General features: G+C 43.8%; 1 protein-coding gene across 1 annotated transcript in view; it reads left to right on the top strand.

The window, feature by feature from the left end:
* The window catches only part of LOC306914310 (pyruvate carboxylase, mitochondrial-like), a gene marked incomplete at its 3' end in the record, with an annotated part of 95336 nt that overhangs the window by 28278 nt on the left and 42475 nt on the right, over window positions 1–24583 (top strand). Inside the window, exons 3-9 of the mRNA XM_079491307.1 lie at window positions 2040–2133; window positions 4417–4507; window positions 10610–10775; window positions 11688–11833; window positions 14390–14507; window positions 16398–16465; window positions 19861–19944. Coding sequence (XP_079347433.1) covers window positions 2040–2133; window positions 4417–4507; window positions 10610–10775; window positions 11688–11833; window positions 14390–14507; window positions 16398–16465; window positions 19861–19944 — 767 coding nt within the window. The remainder of the gene's footprint in view (window positions 1–2039; window positions 2134–4416; window positions 4508–10609; window positions 10776–11687; window positions 11834–14389; window positions 14508–16397; window positions 16466–19860; window positions 19945–24583) is intronic.

Here is a 24583-nt window from a genome sequence, read left to right as displayed (position 1 = left end):
AGGAACATGCTATCCTTCTCAAATTACACTCCCTGCTGAACAGGCACCATGAGGATGACCAACCTAATAGGAGTCTCTAGAGCAGCAACAGAGATGGCCCTCTCTCCACCCACTGCACCCAGCCGCCCTGCCGTGATAGCTGGGCTTGTGCTCGGCCAAGCTGGAGCTCTCCATCTTTCCCTCTCTCCTTTTCCTTTGCTCTATCTCCTCCTCTCTGTCTGTACTCTTCCACTTCATTTCCCTCGTATCCGTTTTATTCTTACTCTCAATTTATTTGTAACTTTGTTAAATTTGTCAAACTCAGTTTATGTGCTCTGCTTATTTCTGCTTGCTCTCTGGTTTCTTGTCTTAACTGAATATATCCTCTTACTTCTTTCTCATGGCTTCTGTTTATCTTTTAGCTACTTTTATTTTGTCCTCTGTTGTTTTGGTGTATTTGCACTCTTGTAATATAATAGGCCGACCAAAACTGAGTGTGTGAAAGAGATCTACTCTCCATAGAAACAAGTTTGTGCCACTGTATATAAGAGTTTCTTTCTCACTAGAGGATGAGGTGGCCAGCCGGATCTTGATCCTTCTCATAGAGCACCGAAGCCTGACGTCACTTTCAGTAGAGGGCGCCAGTACACAGGTTCATGTATCTTTTTATTTGCATTGAAATCCCCATAGGGGGATTTTAGGTCGCTTCATATAAGAACTGTGGTTGAAAAATAAACCGATCATCCCGGCCTTTCTGTCAGGCGGGTGGTTGTGCGTCGTTAATGATGTCCATTCATATTTGATACAGCCAGTTTCTGGAGAAAATTGAATTAATGTGGCCGCAAAAGCCTTGAAACTACAAGGGTATAAAAGCATGTCGCTGCTAATATACGTCAGGCCCAGCTGTCAACACATTGCGTTCCTGAGATTCCTCGTTGACGTAAGCTCAGCTGGAAGTGACTCGACTCGTAGTAACCACGAAACATTAAATATCAATAAAAAAACGTAATTAACATGTCAGTTTCGGTTGTGCGACGGGTAGCTGCAGCAACCCCAACCACCTGGAAATGTAGTCTCTGGGTTCTAGCGCTTATTGTGTTACTCGTTGGGTATATTTGTACATTTCCACCTTCAGTCGATGCTTCATATCCATATGAGTGAAAAGGCCGGGATGATCGGTTTATTTTTCAAACAGTTCTTATATGAAGAGATATAAAATCCCCCTATGGGGATTTCAATGCAAATAAAAAGTACACGAACCTGTGGACTGGCGCCCTCTACTGACAGTGACGTCAGGACTTCGGTGATCTATAAGAGGAGGTTTGTTCACACGGCACAAGTGAAGCTTCAAAATATGCACTGGAAAGACTGTTTCTCTTTGGTCAAAAATGTTAATTTTCCAATTCTTCTCACACTGAAGAGTAGTTCACCGTCTCGCGTGTCTGTATTTCCCTGCTGCAGACAAGTCACACGGGAGTGCTTCTGTCGGCTACAGGTCTGTCTAAGGTGGTGGCGTCACTTAATTACTGACCCTTTATTTGAGACCACACAGCAGAAATCTCCGCTGCACTTGCGCTCCAAATAGGCTTGAGGAAATGCAGCTTGTGTTGTGTGGATACTACCAGTGCACACTAACGCACCATTTGATCAATGAAAGAGCTTTGCTAATCGGAAGCTTTTTTTTACTCTGAAAACAGCAATGCTATACCACCATGCTAATGAGAAGTAGCTAACATTACATTGCATGTACTGTACATTTTAATAATAGCCATGCGAAAACAAACGTAGTTTCCTTATTGTAGTTTCATGGAGCAGCCTTGCAGAACTACCCCCTCCAGCTTGTGTTGCATGTGTATACTATACTGTATAACCACCACTGCACAAAAATAGCGAAAATAGCAGATCTACAAGCTCACAACGCGTCGCGCTGCGACACGTTGAGAGCTTGTAGATCAGCTATTTTCGGGGCGCAACCAAGCACTTAGCTAGTGGAGATGTGGTGCACGACATGGATTTCTATTGCTGACTCCTAATGCAACCTCCTCTCTGGTGTTTTACAGGTGAGATAGCCATCCGCGTGTTCAGAGCATGCACAGAGCTGGGGATTCGAACCGTGGCCGTCTACTCCGAGCAAGACACTGGCCAGATGCACAGGTACTGTAAGAGCCATAGTAGGGGTTAATGACACTGGCCAGATGCACCGGTACTGTAAGAGCCATAGTAGGGGTTAATGAGTCCTATACAATGCACCTGTGTGAGCAAGACACTGGCCAGATGCACAGGTACTGTAAGAGCCATAGTAGGGGTTAATGAGTCCTATACAATGCACCTGTGTGAGCAAGACACTGGCCAGATGCACAGGTACTGTAAGAGCCATAGTAGGGGTTAATGAGTCTTATACAATGCACCTGTGTGAGCAAGACACTGGCCAGATGCACAGGTACTGTAAGAGCCATAGGGGGGGTTAATGAGTCCTATACAATGCACCTGTGTGAGCAAGACACTGGCCAGATGCACAGGTACTGTAAGAGCCATAGGGGGGGTTAATGAGTCCTATACAATGCACCTGTGTGAGCAAGGCACTGGCCAGATGCACAGGTACTGTAAGAGCCATAGTAGGGGTTAATGAGTCCTATACAATGCACCTGTGTGAGCAAGGCACTGGCCAGATGCACAGGTACTGTAAGAGCCATAGTGGGGGTTAATGAGTCCTATACAATGCACCTGTGTGTGATATTAGGAGGTTAACATGACCTCTAGAATGCAGCTCTGTGAGTTCTGATTTAATTGTATTAATGAGCCTTAGCCAATGGAATGCTCCTTGCTAGTTGATTAGTAACTCAAATTGTCTGGGGGGTTTTCTGGCAGTGTGAAGTGAAGCAGCTTTGGAGCAACATAGTTTTTGACCACATATACACACACACAGAATTTTTTTTTTTTTTGATCAAATAGTTTTTGATCGAAGTAAAGAACTTTTTTATTACAATACCGTGAAGAACTCATTTTGTGCGTCAAGCTTTTTGCCTTGCCTTAGACTGCTACATTTAAGTGTGCAAACTTAAAGAAAGGGAAGTTTGCCACTACAGGTACTGATTGTTAGAGTGGAATGGAGTGTGAGTGCAACGGAACAGAAATAGTCTGTTGTTATAGAGTCGAAATGATTGATTAAATTGACTGATGGAGTGATAGAAAGTTGATCAAATAACGTTTTAGTAGTCAATAATAGACTTTACTTTGTTTAATTTTCTAGCATTGGAAGTTGTTTTTTAACTGCAGATTAAACATATTAAGCAATTCACAGATGTGTTAGTTCAGATAAAAATCATGTGTGAAAAACATTTGCAATCATTCTGCATTTTATATTGCCTGATTTTATTATAATTTTATGGTCTAAAGTTAATTGCATTGATTCATTGATTATGCAATTAATTACTAAGTTATAGCCCTATCACACTTAAATGAAGAAATCTCATAAATTCTGTTGACATCTGTTGCCAATTATTATTCTCCCCATCCCTCCCCATCTGAACTACACAAGTACTGATTTGTATAATTACAATGGGATGTTTGATTTGGCTTCAGAGAGCTTTGAGAAGCTGCCATTAAACTATGTTTGTACCAAACCAGTGGGAGTTAAACAAAAGTGTTCAGACCTGTGTGTGTGTGTTTTGTTTGTGTTTTGTGTGTCTGTCTGTGTCTAAATGAGAGTAAAAATTAGAAGCTAATACTTGTTTTTACAGCGTGTGTGGCACCTACAATAAGTAGGTAGCAAGCATTTGTGTGTCCTTGTGTCTGCCCCGTTAGTCCGTGCTTCCATATTCGAACAAGTCTGATGTGATCAACATGACATCAAAGGGAAGCCACACTGTTTGGACCTCGTCTTGGTTTTATTTCATGTCAGAGTTGTTCCGATGTGAGTATCGGAAAAGCTGCCGATGCTGCTTAAAATGCTGGCATCGGCCTGTGTGCCGTCTGTCATTCCAATACCACGTAGCTTATCACATGCTGACATTTCATTTACAGACATTTACAGACATTTCATTTACAGGCTTTAACAATTATTAATGCCATTTAGATTTAACCGTAGACCCCCATATAATAACTCTCAGAGTTACAGACCTGTAAGGGTCCATTAGGAACCCCCTCAAGGAACCCAGCTAATCCCTGGACCCCCACTTTGAGAACCAATGTCCTAGATTTGTTTTAAAGTACACACTGGCATCGGATCTGTACTCCGGTATCAACCGAATCGGTAGCAGGAAGAAAAAAAATTGGTATCGATACATGTTTAATGTCAATTAATCCAAAAGATACCGCGTCTGTCTCAACATTATTTTACTCGTTCATTTTGTATCTCAATTTCTTTCCCGCTTCACGTCCCGTCTCTTCTCCCACGCCCGTGATCCAGCTCTAAACCCTTTCGGCTTTGCTTTACAGGCAGAAGGCAGATGAGGCTTACCTGATCGGGAAAGGTCTGCCACCTGTCGCTGCGTACCTGCACATTCCTGACATCATCAAAGTCGCCAAGGTAACGCCACACCCCGTACTCACTTACTGCAGTTATATCTAACCCTGAACACTTTTTTTTTGTAGTGGTGGAAAAAGTACTCAAATGTTTTACTTAACCGAATCTGTGCCTGAGCCCTGAACGAGATCATCTAGCTATTGTATCCAACGGTGCCATCCACAAGATTACGAGATTTGATTAATAAGCATTAATCCAGCATTAAAAATAATATTTTATTTTGTATTTTATTTTTATATTTTTTTTTACTCGCATGGTAGAAACACCTACATCCCGATCCGACGTGCACGCACCGCTTGTCATTTTTTTCCTCAAAATGAGACAAACCGCGATCTTTGGGACCTTATAAAAAAGTTAATCCATCACGCATCGACACACAGCCTATAGAATGAGGATGTGGCTGAAATATGGAGGGAGGGCTATCACTTCTGGGTCGGGCCGGGTTCTGCGTTTTTCGCATTACACTTTTTTCGCATTACACTGGCACTGGCCTCACAATCCCGCCTATAGAGCGTCGCAGTCCCGCCCCCTGTCATGACGACGCCAGGCCCAGGAAATGATTCCCAATGCATTTTTCCCATAGACATTTCAAAAAGTATTTATTTAAAGACGGTTACGCCGCGGACAAAGCCAACTCGAGTTGTGACAAATCATGACAATAAACACAATTTGTTGGACCAAACAAATAATTACAAAGAAGAAAAACAACAAAAGTGTTGTAACCTGCAGTTTTTTTCTTCTTTCTAATTATGTTTTTGGCCCAAAAATGTTTGTGTGTTGTCATGATTTGTCACGACAAGAGTTGGCTTTGTACGACGCTTAAAAGGTCTTTAAATAAACACTTTTTGAAAAGTCCATGAGGAAAATGAACGGAGAATAATTCCCTGGGCCCCGGTAGGGGGGCGGGACTGCGACGCTCTATAGTAACGGGAGGGAATGTGTTAAGTAAAATGTACTTGAGTAAAAGTAAATGGGTTAAGTACAGTAAATGTATGTATGAAATGTTTGCCACGCGGCGCTCATTGAGCCAGTCCGATGTTGAGTTCACGGTCTGAGAGGCACGCTCTCCACTGTGTATTCCACTAATGTGAACGTCTAGAAGAGATCCGTCTGTGGCTAATTTTACAAACCACTGGACTTATTATAAGCACCAATTGTTTTACGCATGCTAACAGCAAGCAAAAGAAGTATATATGTGAGTGTGTGAGTGTGGGTGTTCTCTCATAATTTTCTTTGCTCAAAAATGTCCTGATCTATTTTCCCTACTTATGATTCTTATATATATATTTATTTATATGAATATTTTTTTCCCTCCACATTTTGTGAATCCATAAACTCCGATCCACCGCCTCGGCAAGACATTGGTTATTATCCATAAGGAAGTCTCACCATTTTTTATTAGAAGAGGGTGTCTTCTTATACTCTTGAGTTAACCCATTTTGACCTGAGATCAGATTCTAAAAATGTCTTCTACATCCTGACAGTTTTCTGAAAAAGCTATGTTTCTATGTCAGTCGTTCTTCGATTTTTCAAAAATAGCAGACCTACAAGCTCATAGCGCGCCACTCGGTGGCGCGCTATGAGCTTGTAGGTCTGCAATTTTTCAATAGTTAAAGCATAACAATGCTAACACCAAAAGGGGTTCCGCCCAAAATGGGTTAAACTGTGGATATGTGTGTGTGCTGTACTGCACTAAAGTCCAATTTGCAAGTTAACCTCTCCACTCTTCATAAATATGCTCAATAGTTTTTGGCATTTCATTGCATTATTAATCTCTTTTACATGATGCTAACAATTCCATTTAGACTTTTTTTCTCGAGTCTCTTAAATCTTATCCAATTATGTATTGACAAAATAAAATGTATTATGTATTATGCTGAGGTGCCATGGGCACCACCAGCCAAAATATTTTTTGAGTAATAGTGCTTCAGAAATGGAACTCGTACAGAGCAATGAGACTATCCTTCCCTCCCTCTGTGCGTTTACCATCCGTCGCCAATTGTTCACTAGCGTTTTTTTTCTATCGGCATACTTTGCTTTCTAATTTTCTGTGCGGGTGTCTGGCTGGCCAGCCAAGTTGGGGCCGTCCTACTAATTTCTTTGCGATCTGTCTGCCCAGCTGGGCGGCAGGCAGTCGTGCCAGCGAGGAAAGTGTGTGTGTGTGTGTGTGTGTGTGTGTGTGTGTGTGGGTGTTCTCTCATAATTGTCTTTGCTCAAACATTTCCCGATGTTCTATTTTCCCTACTTATGATTCTTACATTTTGTCTTTTTATCCGTATCTTTTATCTGCTGTGAGCGCACATGCAGTTGTGCATGCATTCCTTACGGAGTATGACTTAGTAAGAGTGTGCTGCCAGTGCCAGGCGCAGAGACCCTCATTCTGTGTCCTGTGTGTGTGCCTGTGTGTGCGTGTGTGCATGCGTGTATGTACGCGCAAGTGTGTTTGTGTCTCTACGTGGCCAGTTCGCCAGTGACGACACTCCAAACAATGGGACAGCCCTTAATTATAGCCTGCCTGGTGTCCACGTCCAGATGGCCCTAACTGGCCTAGAGATGGCTTTATCTACTCCATCTGTACTGTATGTGTGTGTGCATGCCTGCTACTCAGAATCTGCATGCGTCTCCATTTCCCTATGGCATAGCTCTCTCTACGGGGTCCAACTGGCTGTATTTTGTGTGTGGGTTCCGTCTGAATCTGTTCTTTCTCTTGAACTCACTCCTTGAGTGTGTATTTTCAGTTATTGTTTTTTTTCCCCCACATCCATCAATTGAGTTGACAGTGATAAATATTCACTTTACTGCCAGCGTTTTTACTCATCTTTCAAGATCCACCGTTTTCTGTTTTCCTTTTTCAACGCGAACGTAAATAAATGATGTCCCGTCTCTCTTCTTTCCACCTGAAAAAAAAAATCACACCCGTGTGAACTGAGTGGTGCAAGGTCTTATATAGCCTGATCAGCTGTGGTCTGACGTAATGTCAGTGACCATGGTAACCATGCTCACCTGTGCACGGACACGAACACAGGTACACAAACATACAGACAAAGCTGGTTGTTGGAGTGGTTTGCACCACTCAAAAAACAAACAAAAAAACAATATTGTAACCGTGATCTGCCATTCTTTTGTTATTAGCAGTTGAATATGGCTTGTTTTCACCAAAAACGCAATCTGGGGAGGGGGGAAATAAATCAGACACATAGAAGCATTTTTATAAATCTGTTAGCGTTTGAGTGGGTGGTCTGGAGTTTTTGTTTGGATCATGTGATTTCGGGGGTATTCTTCTCTAGCCTCGTGTAGCGATACTAATATCACTGTATGGATATTAGTCTCGTCCCTCTCAGTGTTACTAATATCAATGTATGGATATTAGTCTCGTCCCTCTCAGTGTTACTAATATCACTGTATGGATATTAGTCTCGTCCCTCTCAGTGTTACTAATATCACTGTATGGATATTAGTCTCGTCCCTCTCAGTGTTACTAATATCACTGTATGGATATTAGTCTCGTCCCTCTCAGTGTTACTAATATCACTGTATGGATATTAGTCTCGTCCCTCTCAGTGTTACTAATATCAATGTATGGATATTAGTCTCGTCCCTCTCAGTGTTACTAATATCACTGTATGGATATTAGTCTCGTCCCTCTCAGTGTTGGATTTCTTTCTGCATTGTCCCTCTCGTGCAGTGGTTCCCAAACAAATGGAATAACGGGTCCGTTTGGTTCCATTTGTTGTCTCCACCAGGCCGAAGGCATGGGGAGAGAGTATGTTTTGCACTCCGTCCGTGTGTCCGTCCTTCCGTCCTTCCGTCCGTCTGTGAACAGCTAATCTCCGGCACCGTTAACCCGGTCGATGCCAAACTTTGCACACACACTCCCTGGATGCCAACGATGAACCTCTGCCCCACATTTTCCAGAACGGCCTGTTATAGCGCCACCATGAGGCAGCTTTTCACATTTGTTACCTAAAACTGCACCGATCTGCGTGAAACGTTGCATGCACACTCCCCAGAGGCCGAGGACAAACCTTTGACCTGCATTTTCCGCATCTGCCTTTTATAGCGCCACCAGGAGGCCGACTTTTGTAAAACACATTTTTTGATATTACTCCTCCAGATTCTGTTCAAAAATCTCACAAATCGTTACACAGTATCTCTATGGTCATGTGCTCAAGTTGGATCTGTCCCATATTTCATATTCCATCCTAATTGGTTATAATTGGCTTTCACAGTTTGCAAGATTGCCCCGTTTTGAACAAAAGCCTCAAATCATGAACGCAGCATGCAATTTACGTGAAATCTTTCACACATTTTCTTACTAGGCTGAGGAATATATCCCACCCTTTTCACATTGGCCTGTTATAGCGCCACCAACAGGTTGATTTTTGCAAAACACATTTTTGGAACAAAATGCCTCAAATCATCCAATTGCCATCAAAGGCGTATGAAGAAATGGCAAACGGTACACATGATCTCTGTAGTCATGTGATCAAGACGAGTCTGTTGGATTTCTCAGATTGTACACTGATTGGCTAAGATTGCCTTCCAAAGTTTTCAGGAGTGGCCCGTTTTGTACAAAATGCTGCACATGTCCTGCTCATCCAGAATTCTATCCTTAGAGATGCTATGAGTGATCTGGCTCTGCATTTCCTCAACAAAATGAAGAAGATTGTTGCAAAAACAAATAAAAAAAAACATCCTCCTAAACATTTTGCCAAACATCACACACACTCCTATCCTCCTGGTGGAGACCTGTGCCCGGAAGGGCACTTTTTCTAGTTCTCTCTGAGTTACAGACCCATAAGGGTCTATTTGGTTCCTATAACTATCATTTAGCTGGGGGACCCCCTGGAACTCCCTCAAGTACCCCTAGGGGTCCCCGGACCCCACTTTGGGAACTGCTCTAGTGTAATCGGTGACAACACCAGATGTTCTACATCCATGGCAGTCACGCGTTGGGTTTGAGATGACGTGTAGATCTACATCGTTGGCAGCATAGGGCTGTCAGTTCCCCTCTATAATCCCATTCCAATTTCAATGCTTTATTATTTTAAAAAAAGAAAAGAAAAAATATACTCTTAAAGAATTGGCAGTGACATAATACTGCATTGATGTTGTTGGTATGGGCCTTTTAACTAGAGTGTGTGTGCATTTTGCTAAATAATGTGTGTTAAAACTCCCACAATTCCAAAAGTAATTGTTAGGCAAACATTCTCCACAGCACTACAGAGGGTAAATTCTCTGCAGGGCTCCGGTTCCTCCACCTCCACGAGTCAGAGGAGGTCAAACGTCACGAGGAACGGCCATAACTAAATGTCTGTCATGTTTAACCCATTCTGGACACCCTTTTGGTGTTTTAACTAAGCATTATGTTATACTTTAGCTATTTTTTGAAAAATCGTAAAAACGCGGCACAAAACTTTGAATTATATATTCTTTCAGAGCGAACGTTTTTTTTTATTTTGACGTCAGGCCTAAATGGGTTAAACAGGGTGAAGTGTTGACCGGCTCAATACTCTATTAGCTCAGAAGTGCATAAATGCATCAGAGAATGACAAATCGAAATTACATATCGTTGCTGTCCGGAGGAAACCACATAACTCAATTTTCTTCCATAAATCAGTGCTATTGAGCACCCTTTACATCTGTGTGTTGTTTCGAAAATATTGAAACAATGGGAAGTAGTACTATTGGACAAAACCTCTTAACTCCATTGGACCCTCAAACTGTCTGCTAAAACTCCACCACCTCTCTCCTTCTCATGCAAGTAATTGACAATATCTAATGTCACAACACCAACTTTGATGAGGCAGTATTGCATCGTTTAAAAAATACAAGGTTTTATTAATTTCCTTAAAAATGAAAATTTCTGAGTTATGAGGTTTCCTCCGGACAGCAGAGATATGCTCCTCTCTCTCTCTCTCTCTCTCGCTCTATCTCTCTCTCTCTGTATCCTTCCATTCTCGGGTAACCTCTGCCCCCCCTGCCTCTCTGAGTTTCTCTCTCTGTGACATCTTACTGCTACTTTGTAAGTCAGAGTCTTTATGTGAATAAATCTCTCTCTCTCTCTCTCTCTCTCTCTCTCTCTCTCTCTCTCTCTCTCCCTAGGATAACGACGTTGATGCCATTCATCCTGGTTATGGTTTCCTGTCAGAGCGTGCAGACTTCGCCCAGGCATGTGTGGACGCGGGAATCATGTTTGTCGGGCCCACCCCTGAGACGGTGCGCAAGATGGGGGACAAAGTGGAGGCTCGCTCCCTGGCCATCGCCGCAGGTATATAGGGAACTACAGTGATGGGCTGTGTGTGATGGAGGCGTGACATAAGTCCATCTTTTCTCCAGCTGGTGAAGGACAAGAACAAAACAAAATACTAGTTCCACTCTTCCACCGAGACCACTCGAGACGAGATGCAAAACGTTCTATTATATCAACCCGATCGCAAGGACCGAGAATGAGAGGAGCCAACATTAATTCATTAACAGCTGTCTACGGAGCACAGCGCTGCATGGCGTTCATATCGGTCCAAAGAAGAGCACACGTCTAATCTAGTCTATTGAAATTCGGTAGCCTACATGTTATTGTCTCCACCAGGCCGAAGGCATGGGGAGAGAGTATGTTTTGCACTCCGTGTGTCCGTCCGTCCGTCCGTCCGTCCGTCTGTGACCAGCTAATCTCCGGCACCGTTAACCCGGTCGATGCCAAGTCTTGGTCTCGGCCCCCTAGGCTCGCAGCGGTCTTGGTCTCGGTCTCGGTCTCGACCCTGCTAGGTCTTGGTCTTGTCTTGGTCTCGCTTTAGGTGGTCTCGACTACAACACTAACACACAGTCACACACACACACACACACACACACACAAGGCCCAATTTTTATGACTTCATAACCCTAACCCTAACTATTATCATACAACACACAGCTGGGGGCGAGGCTTAAGTTCAGTTGGGTGGTGCTAAGGTGAACTTAATTGAACTGGTGGGTGTGGTCACATAAAAAGTTAAAAACATAATTTTAACACTGTTTGTGCACTGTACAAGTGTAATCATAGTACCTGATGGTCATGTTTTAGGGGATCCCATCTTTAACGTTTTCTCCCCAGCACTTTCTCCTTTTCTGACCTCCTTTGCTCTTTTTTTATTGCTATTTCTCTCTCTCTCTCTCTCTCTCTCTCTGTCTGTCTGTCTGTGTCCAGGTGTGCCAGTGGTCCCAGGAACAGACGGTCCTATAGCCAGTCTCAGTGAGGCCAAGGTGTTTGCCGACACCTACAGCTTCCCCATCATCTTCAAAGCGGCCTACGGCGGAGGAGGAAGAGGAATGAGGGTGGTCAAAGAGTATGAGGTGAGCAGAGACCTCCTAACGAATACATGTGACCAACTGACCACTTAGCCCATTGACACCAGATTCTACAAATGCCTTCTAAATTCTGACTTTCTATGTCAGTGGTTCTCAAGCATGTTCATGTCAAGTACCCTCACAAATATATGTAATTGGCCACCGACCCCCATCTGAAAATATGTTGTTCCAGGGACCCCCTAGAAGCAAAGATTTGACTTAAAACGTTTGCTCTGAAAGAAATATTCAAAGATTTGCACCACATTTTCAAGACTTTTCAAAAATAGCAGAACTACAAGCTTGTAGGTCTGCTATTTTTCAATAGCTAAAGTATAACATAATGCTATAAACACCAAAAGGGATTCCCGCCCAGAATGGGCTAAATCATGACAGTTTTCTGAAAAACCTATGTTTCTATATCAGTGGTTCTCAAAACTATTTCATTTCAAGGACCCCCAGAATTATCTGTATTCAGGTCAGCTCCACACATATGTAAATCTAAGGGTTTGAGGTCAGATGTAGAGTTGCTGGCCGGCTCATGCAGATCTAGGTGATGATCCAGTCTTCCCCATGTATGGCTATCGCTAATATCTTGGATTCTTCTTTTTGGGTCAAAACAAGCCAGATTTGCACATCATTTCTCAAATGATACGATCCTCGCTTACAAAATATGTTTTGGATGGATTAAATGGCATTTGCGGCAGCTGTTAAATAGGGGATTTTTACTTCCTGAATAAAATGTTTCTGGACAAAACATTTCTCAAAGTCATTTACATTTATTTAATATGGACTCTATAAGATATTGAATAACAACACATGTGTTGTAATCTGAAATGGAGCTTTTTGTCTCTTGGGTTTGTCCCAGTGGGTCTTGTGAAGAGCACGTCTACCTCCTTATGTTAGGCCCACTTATGAGTTAATCTAGTTTTTCCATCAACCCAAAGGAAACCCCCAGGTGGTTACACGAGCCTGCCGGTTATGATGTGAATGTGCTCATCAACTAATGCAAGTGTAGACCCACAAGTCGGTCTCTAAACAGATTGTGTGGCGGGGCCACCACCACACAATCATGACCAGCGTGTCGTAGGGATGTGCTGATGAGAAATTACAATTTACAATTTAGGCATTTAGCAGACGCTCTTAATCCAGAGCGATTTACATTAAGCAAGAACAAAAAGCATGGGAATACATCACATACATAAAAAGTAGTTATCATGAAACATGCATAAGCTAAGAACGTAACAGTGGAATATCTCTATAATGAAACTATACATATAAACTATACATACTGTATATACTATACTATGCTATACATATATACTATAAAGTGCTATGACTACATACAATTAAATTCTAGTGCTGTCTACATAAAATGCTATCTAAGTCTACAAAAAGTGCTACCGATGTCGATATGATCTCATTCTGTATTGAAAAATTATAATAATTTTGTCCATTCTGAAAAATACATGTAACAGGGTATCTGCACTGCAGGCTTAGGCAAGTCAGATTGAACTTGAATACCTTTATATTTAATATTGTGAGCTTGTAGATCTGTTCAAGCTGTTACTTGTTACTTGTTTATCTGTAAAGACAGACAGATTCATCGGACCGATTTATTAATCGGTCTGATTGATTAATCGAACCGATGCCGATTTAATCTAAAAACAACTAAAATCGTCCAATATGTAGTGTGTGTGTGTGTGTGTGGGGGGGGGGTCCTTTGCCTGAAAAACGTTGAAGACCCCTGATCTAAATGTCAATCGCCCTGCTTCAGGTGCTGAAACTGGGTGGAAACTATTAGTTGTTAGTTAGTTGCGTTGCAGAACCATTGCAAAGGCTTTGGGAGGTCACAGGGTTGTTTTCCAAAGCCGTAGGTGTATATATTTATCAGAGGCTGTTTTCGCCGATGTTAGCAACTACCTTGCATTTATAAGTCCCCAGACACATAGGTAGGCAGATATCTGATCATCTGGCAATGCGAGACTAATGAAGTACAAGTGTGGAATTTTAACAGCTTGCTCCAATGACTGAAACCCTTATCCAGCACTTTGAGCTCCCATCCAAACATTGCGCCTGTGTGTCTGCATCTCTTAATTCTTTCCATTTTCAACGTCATTAATTTTCTGTTTGTTCGGGAATCATGGTGAAATTACCAGAGAATGTGAAACGGTGCCTCTTATCTCACTGCCTGCCCATCACCTCTGTGTGTTTCCCCCATCTGCTCCCAAATTACCCCTGGCGCCACCAAGCAAAGCTCCTGGATAACGTTTGTGTGCAATCGTGATTGTGCACGTAATAATGCAATGTATGTGCATGTTCAGGGACTACAACAGGGGTATTCAACTGGTGGAGCACCCCCTTGTGGCCCCTGGAACTTTTTCTTTTGAGGGCTAATGAAAGTTACATGTATGGTGTGTGCGATATGAATTGTGAGATTACTTTAATGACTTAAGTAATCCTTAATCGTATTCAAGGGCAATGTATCAGACAGTACCCTTGATGCGCTATATAACACCAAGACATCGGACCTAATGGATATTTTGGTGTTTTTCAATCTGTAAGGAACTTGAGGAGAACTACCAGCGTGCCTACTCAGAAGCCCTGACAGCCTTCGGAAATGGAGCTCTGTTCGTAGAGAAGTTCATCGAGAAGCCGAGACACATTGAAGTCCAGATCCTCGGTGAGTATTATGTCCTCAGTCTGCCTTGGTATGCATGTATGTCTGTGGGCATATTGTTTGTGCTGTATTTAGTGAATGTCTGCCTGGATGGCTGGCTTGACAATTGTATTGTGACCTGTGTGTGTTTGTGTACATGTCAGTGTTGAGTGTACGTTTTTTCACTGGCGAAAACTAAATGGAAACTAAATTAAAACTACATTATGATGACTAAAATTAAAGGGATAGATATTTTTAACTTAAGCTGAGTTCTGCTCTGGTTTTGGTCAATATAAGTAGTTCCGTTATTTTGTGGGGGGCACTGGGGCCACGCAGTAAAAGTAAATTAATTCACAAAACTAACGTAATTTCTATTGTTGACCTATTTCTAAAATATTAGCACAACTTTCGTTCAACTTTGACCCCTCTATCACATGGAACTATTTTTGGGCGTAGTGATGTGGACACAAAAAACATAGTTCCGTGTGATAGAGGGGTAAAAAATGAACGAAAGTTGCACTAATATTTTAGAAATAGGTAAACAATACAAATGACGTTTAATTTACTTTTAGTGCGTGGCCCCAGTTCCCCCCACAAAATGACCGGAACTACTTAATATTTCACCAAACCACTATATGAATGGCAAGTATTTCATACAGCTTAAGTTAAAAAAAATCTGAACTATCTTGAAGACCTTGAAGACTAAATATATTCACAATTTCGCCAACAATAAATTAATAAATAAATAGTATAAGTAAAAGACACAAGTCATTTTACACGTGGTTGCATGCTGAAAATAGCCGATCTACAAGCTCACAACTGGGATTTTGGATATCATAATATTGTGATATGAAACTATTATTAGCAATATTATTGCCACAATATCGATATCGAGGTACTTGCCACTCATTCCTCACAATTTCTTCTCGTTAGAGGATGTGGCTGCACCACCGCTCAATGTTATAGAACCGAAATTCAACACTGACTTTTACAGATTGTCTATGCATGATATTTTACTCTTTGTGTGTGTGTGTGTGCGTGCGTGCATTTCATTCGGATGTCTCTGGGTGCATGGCTGTCTCCTTGGTGGTCTGTGTGCATCGCTGTACACATAAATCTGCATACGTTCCAGAGCATCGTGTCTCCCAGGTGTTCATTCCTGTGTGTGTGTGTGTGTGTGTGTGTGTGTGTGTGTGTGCGACGCGTACGTGCGGGTGGCTGCTTGTTTTCTTTGTGATTGCGCCAGCATTTGGGGCTCATGTACTACCAGTGTGCCTGTAATGCATGCTGTGTCTGTAATATTCATTCTGTGTTTAAGGCATACTGTGTGTGTGTGTGTGTGTGTGTGTGTGTGTGTGTGTGTGTGTGTGTGTGTGTGTGTGTGTGTGTGTGTGTGTGTGTGTGTGTGTGTGTGTGTGTGTGTGTGTGTGTGTGTGTGTGTGTGTGTGTGTGTGTGTGTGTGTGTGTGTGTGTGTGTGTGTGTGTGTTCATGCATGCTGGTGGTGTGTGTTGGGAGATGGTGATTAATAGATGTCTGCAGGGTATGCCAGGGATCTTGTGTATTTTCTGAATTACCTGTTAAAAGTCACGTCACTCTCTCTCATCCCCCCCCCCCCCCCCACACTCACTCTCCACTCCTCTCCCCTCCCTCCCTCCCTCCCTCGCTCCTTCTGTTCCCTCTCTATGCCTCCTTCCTCTTTCGCACTTGGCTTGATTTTCACCTCCCTCCCCTCCTCCTCCTCCTCCACCCCCCCCCCCCCTTCTGTCATCACTCTTCATCGACTTCATTTCTATTCTCACTCCACCTCTCTTCTCACCTGACGCCCCCCCACCCACCTATCTCTTCCTCTCTCTTCTTCTCTTCCCACAACTAATTCTCTCCGTCTTTTGCTCTCTCTCTCTCTCTCTCTCTAGGTGATAAGTATGGTAATGTCATCCACCTCTACGAGAGAGACTGTTCCATTCAACGCAGACACCAAAAGGTGAAGTTATTAACTTGATGGAAACGTTTCCATTTTTGTTTCATACATCGTTATTTGAGATTATCTTTAGGATGACCTTTCTGCCTAATTAAGGGTGTGTGTGTGTGTGTGTGTGTGTGTGTGTGTGTGTGTGTGGTGAAGACTAAAGAGTGAGCGGAAGGGCAGCCGCATCACAATGAAAAGGTCATGTTAAAAACAAGCCTGGCGTTTTTTTTTTTAATACCTTTTTTCACTGACAAACTAAGTGGAAACTAAATGAAAACTATGATGACTAAAACTAAGACTAAATATATTGACAATTTCGTCAACAAATACAAACTAGACTAAAATGTTAGGAAGGGACTAGTGGACAAGAGATCCAGTGTAAGTAAAAGCCATTTTACACTTGATGAAAATAGCCGATCTACAAGCTCACAACGCGTCGTGTTGTGGAGATCTAAGGGTTCGAAGTTTGTTTAGATTTTTTAACTCAGCCTTGTGGTGGCGCTATAAGAAGCCCAGTCACATCTTTACCTATAACTGCACTATTCTGCCTTTTATAGTGCCACCAGCAGGCCGATTATGTCAAACACATTTTTGAGTGGTGCAACCACTCCAACGAACAGCAATGTCCGTGTCCGTGTTTGTGTGTGACTATGAGCACCAGTCAGTACCAATGAGTACCAAAAGTGGCGCTGTTGTGCCAGAAACGGAGAGAGAGAGATAGTGCTGCATGTTGCCTGCTAATGAGAGAGAGAGAGAGAGAGAGAGACAGAGAGACAGAGAGGGGGGGGGGTGGTATTTGCACCACTCGGTTCACACGGGTGTGATTTTTTTTATATTAGTCCTTCAGATTTTTCCAAAGATCACACAAATCGATACACATGATCTTTATAGTCATGGGATCAAGACGGCGGATCTGTGCGTTTTTTTTTTTTTTTTAATATTCTATCATGATTGGCTAAGACTGACATCTAAAGTTTGCAGGAGTGGCCCATTTCATGTATTCCCTGTGTCAATTATCTAATGTGATCCTGGGCTCTACACACCCTCCGCCAACCTGGGGAGAGCAACGGACTTGAACTCATGCTTCCTTCATGCATGAGTGTCCAAGTTGCTCCTTTTGGGAAATTTATTCTATAAATAAGCCAATACAAAATTTGTATTGGTATTTGCCACAGTGGACGACTAATTTCAGTAATTTGGAAGAAAGCTACTTTCGGTTATTTAAAGATTAAAGATTATTTTAAGTGGTCAAACTAATGTTCAGAAGCTTCATTAGGGTTTCATAAAACCCTAATGGTCTCATATATTTCATTAAAAGCAAAGGGTAAAGCCCCAATTGGCCATTTCTTCAAGTAGAACTGCAAGAACGTAATGGCTTTAGAACGACCATAACACCATCACCATTCTACATATCGTGCCAATTCTTTAGGAAATAGTGTGTGTGTGTGGGGGGGGGGGGGGGGGGGGGGGGGGGGGACTCCTTTCATGCTGTTTCACAAAATCACAGATTAGGACTTGGCCCGACGAGATGTCGTGAGAGTTTATTTTTGCTTTATTCCATGGGTACTATAATAATGAATTAGAAGCCCATCGTCTGGCAGTCTGTTAATCAGTTTAACAATGCTTTCATCAGGGCAAGCTGACAGTATCACCTGTCATATTCCATTAATGTACAATGCACAACATACTCCATTACAATGCACCACTACACTGCTATTATAATGGTATATTTCATCACTTTCCCTTGCCATCTTTAACCCATTTTGGGCGGGAACCCCTTTTGGTGTTAGCATTACGTTATGCTTTAGCTATTGAAAAATAGCAGATCTACAAGCTCATAGCGCGCCACCGCGAGCTTGTAGATCTGCTATTTTTGAAAAATCGAAGAACCACTGACATAGAAACAGCTTTTTCAGAAAACTGTCAGGATGTAGAAGACATTTTTTAGAATCTGATCTCGGGTCAGAATGGGTTAATGAGATTACAACTGATAATCATGTTAGCCGTGCCGTTCGCTCCGACGCGGTTTTCTCTTTGATGTCCTTTTAATCCTAATCTGCCCATGTCCTTAATCGGAGATCTTTCTGAATATCAGAACAAGCATAGTTTCTTGTTAAGAACAGTATTTCAAACGGCGGGTGCGTTTTTCTCTAGGCAGCTTCCAAGTGGCGTTTCTTTTTTATTTATTTTTAGGTTTAAATGTGATTTCTATATCATTTCAATTAAAATTAAGTTTTAGGAATCAATTATCTGTCTTGGATAGATTGATCTTGTCTGGCAGTGTGCAGCTAATCAGATAAGCCACCAGAAAAAAGAATAACGTCTTCCAAAAGGGTCAGTCAGTCAGTGTGATTAAAAGTTAATACTTTAATATACTTAGTATAGTCAACTAAAAGTCTCATCTTTGTTTGTTTGTCATGTTTATTTCGAATATGCCAATAAAACAGAAACAATTCCTTGCATTTCGCATCACAAGGAAAAACAATTAAAATAAATAGTTAAAATATAGCAAGAAAAAAAAATCTAAGCATATCCGAAAAGGAGTGAGAAGAAGTAAAAACGTATAAACTCCCACCCCTCTGTAACTGAAATGACTTGCTGGATTCTGTGCCAATTAAGCTGCTCTTCAAAGAAGTGCTCTTCAAAAGTAATACGAGTATACATATATCCATATGTACACCCTAATGCACACAAAAACCTGAGCTAGTTAACTATACTTAACACGCAGCCCGTCACAACCGTAGAAAACTGTGTTAAATTAATCGTCTAGCCTGCCAGAACCGTAGCTACGTTTTCCAGGGGTTTATATTCTTTAATCCATGTTTTGATCCGATCGTATCGTTAGCTACGGTTCGTTAGCACAACAGTCCAAGTGGGACAGTGGCCGCGTTCAGATGCCTGTATCTCCAAATCGGAGCAATGAATGTCGTTTCTGGTGAAAGCAAGGTTTTTCAACGGCCGACAGCAGGCGCTGTGATATTTGCGGTCGGGTTTTTTCCACCACAGACCGAGAGAACAACAACCGGTCAGGACGCCACACACAGCATATTGTCATTGTAACACGCAGTTACGGATATTTGGCTCTTCAAAATAAGTGTTACGCGCGATAAAATCTTGGCAATGCGCAATGTTAATGCTGGCGGCAAGACGGTTAATGTTAACTATGGCATGACATTTTGAGAACAAATTTTCAACCTTATGTTCAAACAAGTGCTCTCATTGGTGGGCTCAGAAGGATAGTTTAGAAACCTGCCTACCAAATCTTTTCCATGTTTGCCGACGAGAATAGAGTGTCGTGTTGCCGGGCTACAACATACTACTAGCATAAATTAGGGTATTAATACACACTGTAATGTAACGCATACGGAATTGTTCTGACATTGAAATATGGCATTTACAACTGTTTGCAGGTTGTGGAGATTGCTCCTGCCGTCCAGTTGGATCCCCAGCTGAGAGCCAGACTGCACGCCGACGCCGTTACCCTGTGCAAGCAGGTACACACACACTCACACACACACACACACACACACACACACACACACACACACACACACACACACACACACACACACACACACACACACACACACACACTCACACACACTCACGTGCACACACACACACACACACACACTCACGTTCACACTCACACTCACACACACACTCACGTGCATACACACACGCAAGCAAAGCGTGTGTTACTTTCTCATGTCTGAGAATTACACCAGGTATTCAAAATCAAAGAGCATACTAATTGAGGAGACTCCTTATAGCACGTACTGTACTAAGCCTGTCCTTGAGAATAATTGTGTGTGTTTTAGAGCGAGTATCTGTGGGATTTCACACATTTTGTTCTTTTGGTCACTCATCGATTGGACACAACAAGTCAAAATGTTGTGCACCATGTTTGTTTTGCCATGCATTTGAGTTGTCAGATTACAGTTTATTGGATAAGCATGTCGGGTGAAATCGGGATTCTCACGATTCTAGATGATTCGACACACATTGCATCATGAATTCTGTACCTATGACTAGTTGACATCACTTCACCCATTAGGACCTGAGGCCGATTCTACAAATCCCTTCTAGATCAGTAGTTTGCACTTTTTCAAGCAGCCTTATGACCCTGAAAGCACCATTGGTCCCAGCTTACTGTAAACATGTACAGTACTGCTTCTTAGCCCTGAGGTGTGCGTGCGTGCGTGCGTGCGTGCGTGCGTGCGTGCGTGCTCGCGTGCTCGCGTGCGCGTGGAGCAGCGTGTCGTTTTCTATGCCAATATTGATTTGTAGAGCAGCATTCCGAGCACTCTCGGAGTCTAGACTTTGATTTTGGCCTCTCTAACATCTTTCCCAGAAAGTCATTTTAGGATATAAAACGACAAGATAATGAAAGGTTAGAATTTTCAGGGCAGTTTACAACCTGGGCTTGACAATAAGTGTCATGTAGCTTTCATGCAGAGGAGGCTTATTGAATTGCAAATGAAACTATAATTTCATTGCGTCTGCCAGCTGGATTTCTCCCCTGAGATCTGGACCAGCTAAATGTCCTGCTGTCAGTGGAATGAACAGTGAAAGGTTGCAGTGGTGGAACGTAACAAAGTACTGTACTTGAGTGAACCTTTTAGGTATTCTTGACTTTACTGCAGTGTTGATTTCGTCGACTAAAACCTAAGATGAAAAACGTTTGTCGACCACCTTTTTTCACTGACGCAAACTGCATTGAAACCAAATGAAAACTAAGCTACGATGGCTAAAACTAAGACTGAATATACTGACAATTTCGTCAACAAATAAAAACTAGACTAAAATGTTAGGAAGGGACTAGTGGACAAGTTATCCAGTGTAAGTCATTTTGCACTTTACACTTTTGTGAGCTTGTAGATCGGCTATTTTCAGAAAGTGTAAAATCTGTCATTACGACGGCATCAAGGCCCGTAGATTTAGTCGACTAAAATCTTATGATATTTAGTCGACTAAAACTATTACTACTACTAAAACTAAGACATTCCTGGTGACTAAAATATGATTAAAACTAAATGAAAACTATTCAAAAGACTTTGACTAAAACTATAATAAAAAATTGCTGCCAAAAACAACACTGCTTTACTGGAGTATATCCAATTTGCAATACTTTTACTTCCACTGTAGAGTCATATCAAATATAAGATTATAGACTAAATCCACGGTTCATTTCGTCAACAAAACCGACTTTTGGCCGACTTTGATGACGTCGTAATGGCTGATTTTACACTTACACAAAATAGCCGATCTTCAAACGCATAACCAAGCAACCAAATATAAAATGGCTTGTGTTTTAGTCCTACTGGATCTCTTCTCCACCAGTCCCCCCGCTAACATTTTAGTCTAGTTTTTATTTGTCGACGAAATGGTCAATATTATTTAGTTTTAATCATCATAGCTTAGTTTTTGAGTGGTGCAACCACTTCTATAGACAGCTATGTGTGTCCCTGGGTCCTTGGGTCCCTGGGTCTGTCCAAGCACGAAAATAGCGTTATAGCATTTGTTCACCACCAAGTGTCACTGTTGCACAGCCTAACACACAGACACAGACACACAAAGGCCAGGGAGGAGGGCTAGTACAGTACAGTACAGTACCACTCACTTCAGACAGGTCTGATTTGAATTAGTTTTTATTTAGTTTTTGTCAGTGATAAAAAGGTTGTCGACGAACATGTTTGGTCATAGTTTTAGTTGTTTAAATGACCACTGCTGGGGGCACTAGAACAACGTGCCCTTTGGGTGTTTGTCTCCCCCCTCCACACCACCCCTCACCGCCGCTGGGGGCACTAGAACAACGTGCCCTTTGGGTGTCTGTCTCCTCCCTCCACACCACCCCTCACCGCCGCTGGGGGCACTAGAACAACGTGCCCTTTGGGTGTCTGTCTCCTCCCTCCACACCACCCCTCACCGCCGCTGGGGGCACTAGAACAACGTGCCCTTTGGGTGTTTGTCTCCCCCCTCCACACCACCCCTCACCGCCGCTGGGGGCACTAGAACAACGTGCCCTTTGGGTGTTTGTCTCCCCCCTCCACACCACCCCTCACCGCCGCTGGGGGCACTAGAACAACGTGCCCTTTGGGTGTCTGTCTCCTCCCTCCACACCACCCCTCACCGCCGCTGGGGGCACTAGAACAACGTGCCCTTTGGGTGTTTGTCTCCTCCCTCCACACCACCCCTCACCGCCGCTGGGGGCAGTAGAACAACGTGCCCTTTGGGTGTTTGTCTCCTCCCTCCACACCACCCCTCACCGCCGCTGGGGGCACTAGAACAACGTGCCCTTTGGGTGTTTGTCTCCTCCCTCCACACCACCCCTCACCGCTGCTGGGGGCACTAGAACAACGTGCCCTTTGGGTGTTTGTCTCCTCCCTCCACACCACCCCTCACCGCTGCTGGGGGCACTAGAACAACGTGCCCTTTGGGTGTTTGTCTCCTCCCTCCACACCACCCCTCACCGCCGCTGGGGGCACTAGAACAACGTGCCCTTTGGGTGTTTGTCTCCTCCCTCCACACCACCCCTCACCGCTGCTGGGGGCACTAGAACAACGTGCCCTTTGGGTGTTTGTCTCCCCCCTCCACACCACCCCTCACCGCCGCTGGGGGCACTAGAACAACGTGCCCTTTGGGTGTTTGTCTCCTCCCTCCACACCACCCCTCACCGCCGCTGGGGGCACTAGAACAACGTGCCCTTTGGGTGTTTGTCTCCTCCCTCCACACCACCCCTCACCGCCGCTGGGGGCACTAGAACAACGTGCCCTTTGGGTGTTTGTCTCCTCCCTCCACACCACCCCTCACCGCCGCTGGGGGCAGTAGAACAACGTGCCCTTTGGGTGTTTGTCTCCTCCCTCCACACCACCCCTCACCGCCGCTGGGGGCACTAGAACAACGTGCCCTTTGGGTGTTTGTCTCCTCCCTCCACACCACCCCTCACCGCCGCTGGGGGCACTAGAACAACGTGCCCTTTGGGTGTTTGTCTCCCCCCTCCACACCACCCCTCACCGCCGCTGGGGGCACTAGAACAACGTGCCCTTTGGGTGTTTGTCTCCTCCCTCCACACCACCCCTCACCGCCGCTGGGGGCACTAGAACAACGTGCCCTTTGGGTGTTTGTCTCCTCCCTCCACACCACCCCTCACCGCCGCTGGGGGCACTAGAACAACGTGCCCTTTGGGTGTTTGTCTCCTCCCTCCACACCACCCCTCACCGCCGCTGGGGGCACTAGAACAACGTGCCCTTTGGGTGTTTGTCTCCTCCCTCCACACCACCCCTCACCGCCGCTGGGGGCAGTAGAACAACGTGCCCTTTGGGTGTTTGTCTCCTCCCTCCACACCACCCCTCACCGCCGCTGGGGGCACTAGAACAACGTGCCCTTTGGGTGTTTGTCTCCTCCCTCCACACCACCCCTCACCGCCGCTGGGGGCACTAGAACAACGTGCCCTTTGGGTGTTTGTCTCCCCCCTCCACACCACCCCTCACCGCCGCTGGGGGCACTAGAACAACGTGCCCTTTGGGTGTTTGTCTCCCCCCTCCACACCACCCCTCACCGCCGCCGCTGCAGCGGTCCACTGCACAGCTCGGATCGATCGGAGGGAGATATTGCAAAGAAATGTAATGACATCTGTGTGGCTGGCTGGAGCTACTCTATCCTGTGGCATTAAATTCTATCCTGTCCTACGTATATAGATGAGTACCCTCTGGTAAATGACCTTTTTCAGCTAATGGCCCAAGTGCGGAATTGCTATAGCAGTAGAGATTTGCTACCGTGATGACCTTGATAACACGGATACTGCAATGGTGATCTGTGTGTGTGTGTGTGTGTGTGTGTGTGTGGGGGGGGGGTGACGGGACAGGACAGAGGGTCATGTAGTCTTTGCTACACGGTTACAGCTGTAGTTGTAGTAACAGTGTTTTTACTCCATAGTAATCTCACCATCACCCAGCGTGTCGGCTTAGAATTGACCAATCCTGTTTTCTCGTAGAAGAGTGTATTTAAATGCCTCTGTTTGTGATATAATGTGTTATTGGAGGTGTGTGTGTGTGCACGCATGTGGCAGTGTGCGCGTGTGCGTGCACGCACACACACATGCACACACACAGTCACTCACTCACTCACAGT

The sequence above is a fragment of the Electrona antarctica genome (genome assembly GCF_951216825.1).
Source record: "Electrona antarctica genome assembly, chromosome: 21".
Lineage (NCBI taxonomy): Eukaryota > Metazoa > Chordata > Actinopteri > Myctophiformes > Myctophidae > Electrona > Electrona antarctica.
This window is presented reverse-complemented; position numbering and strand designations above follow the sequence as displayed.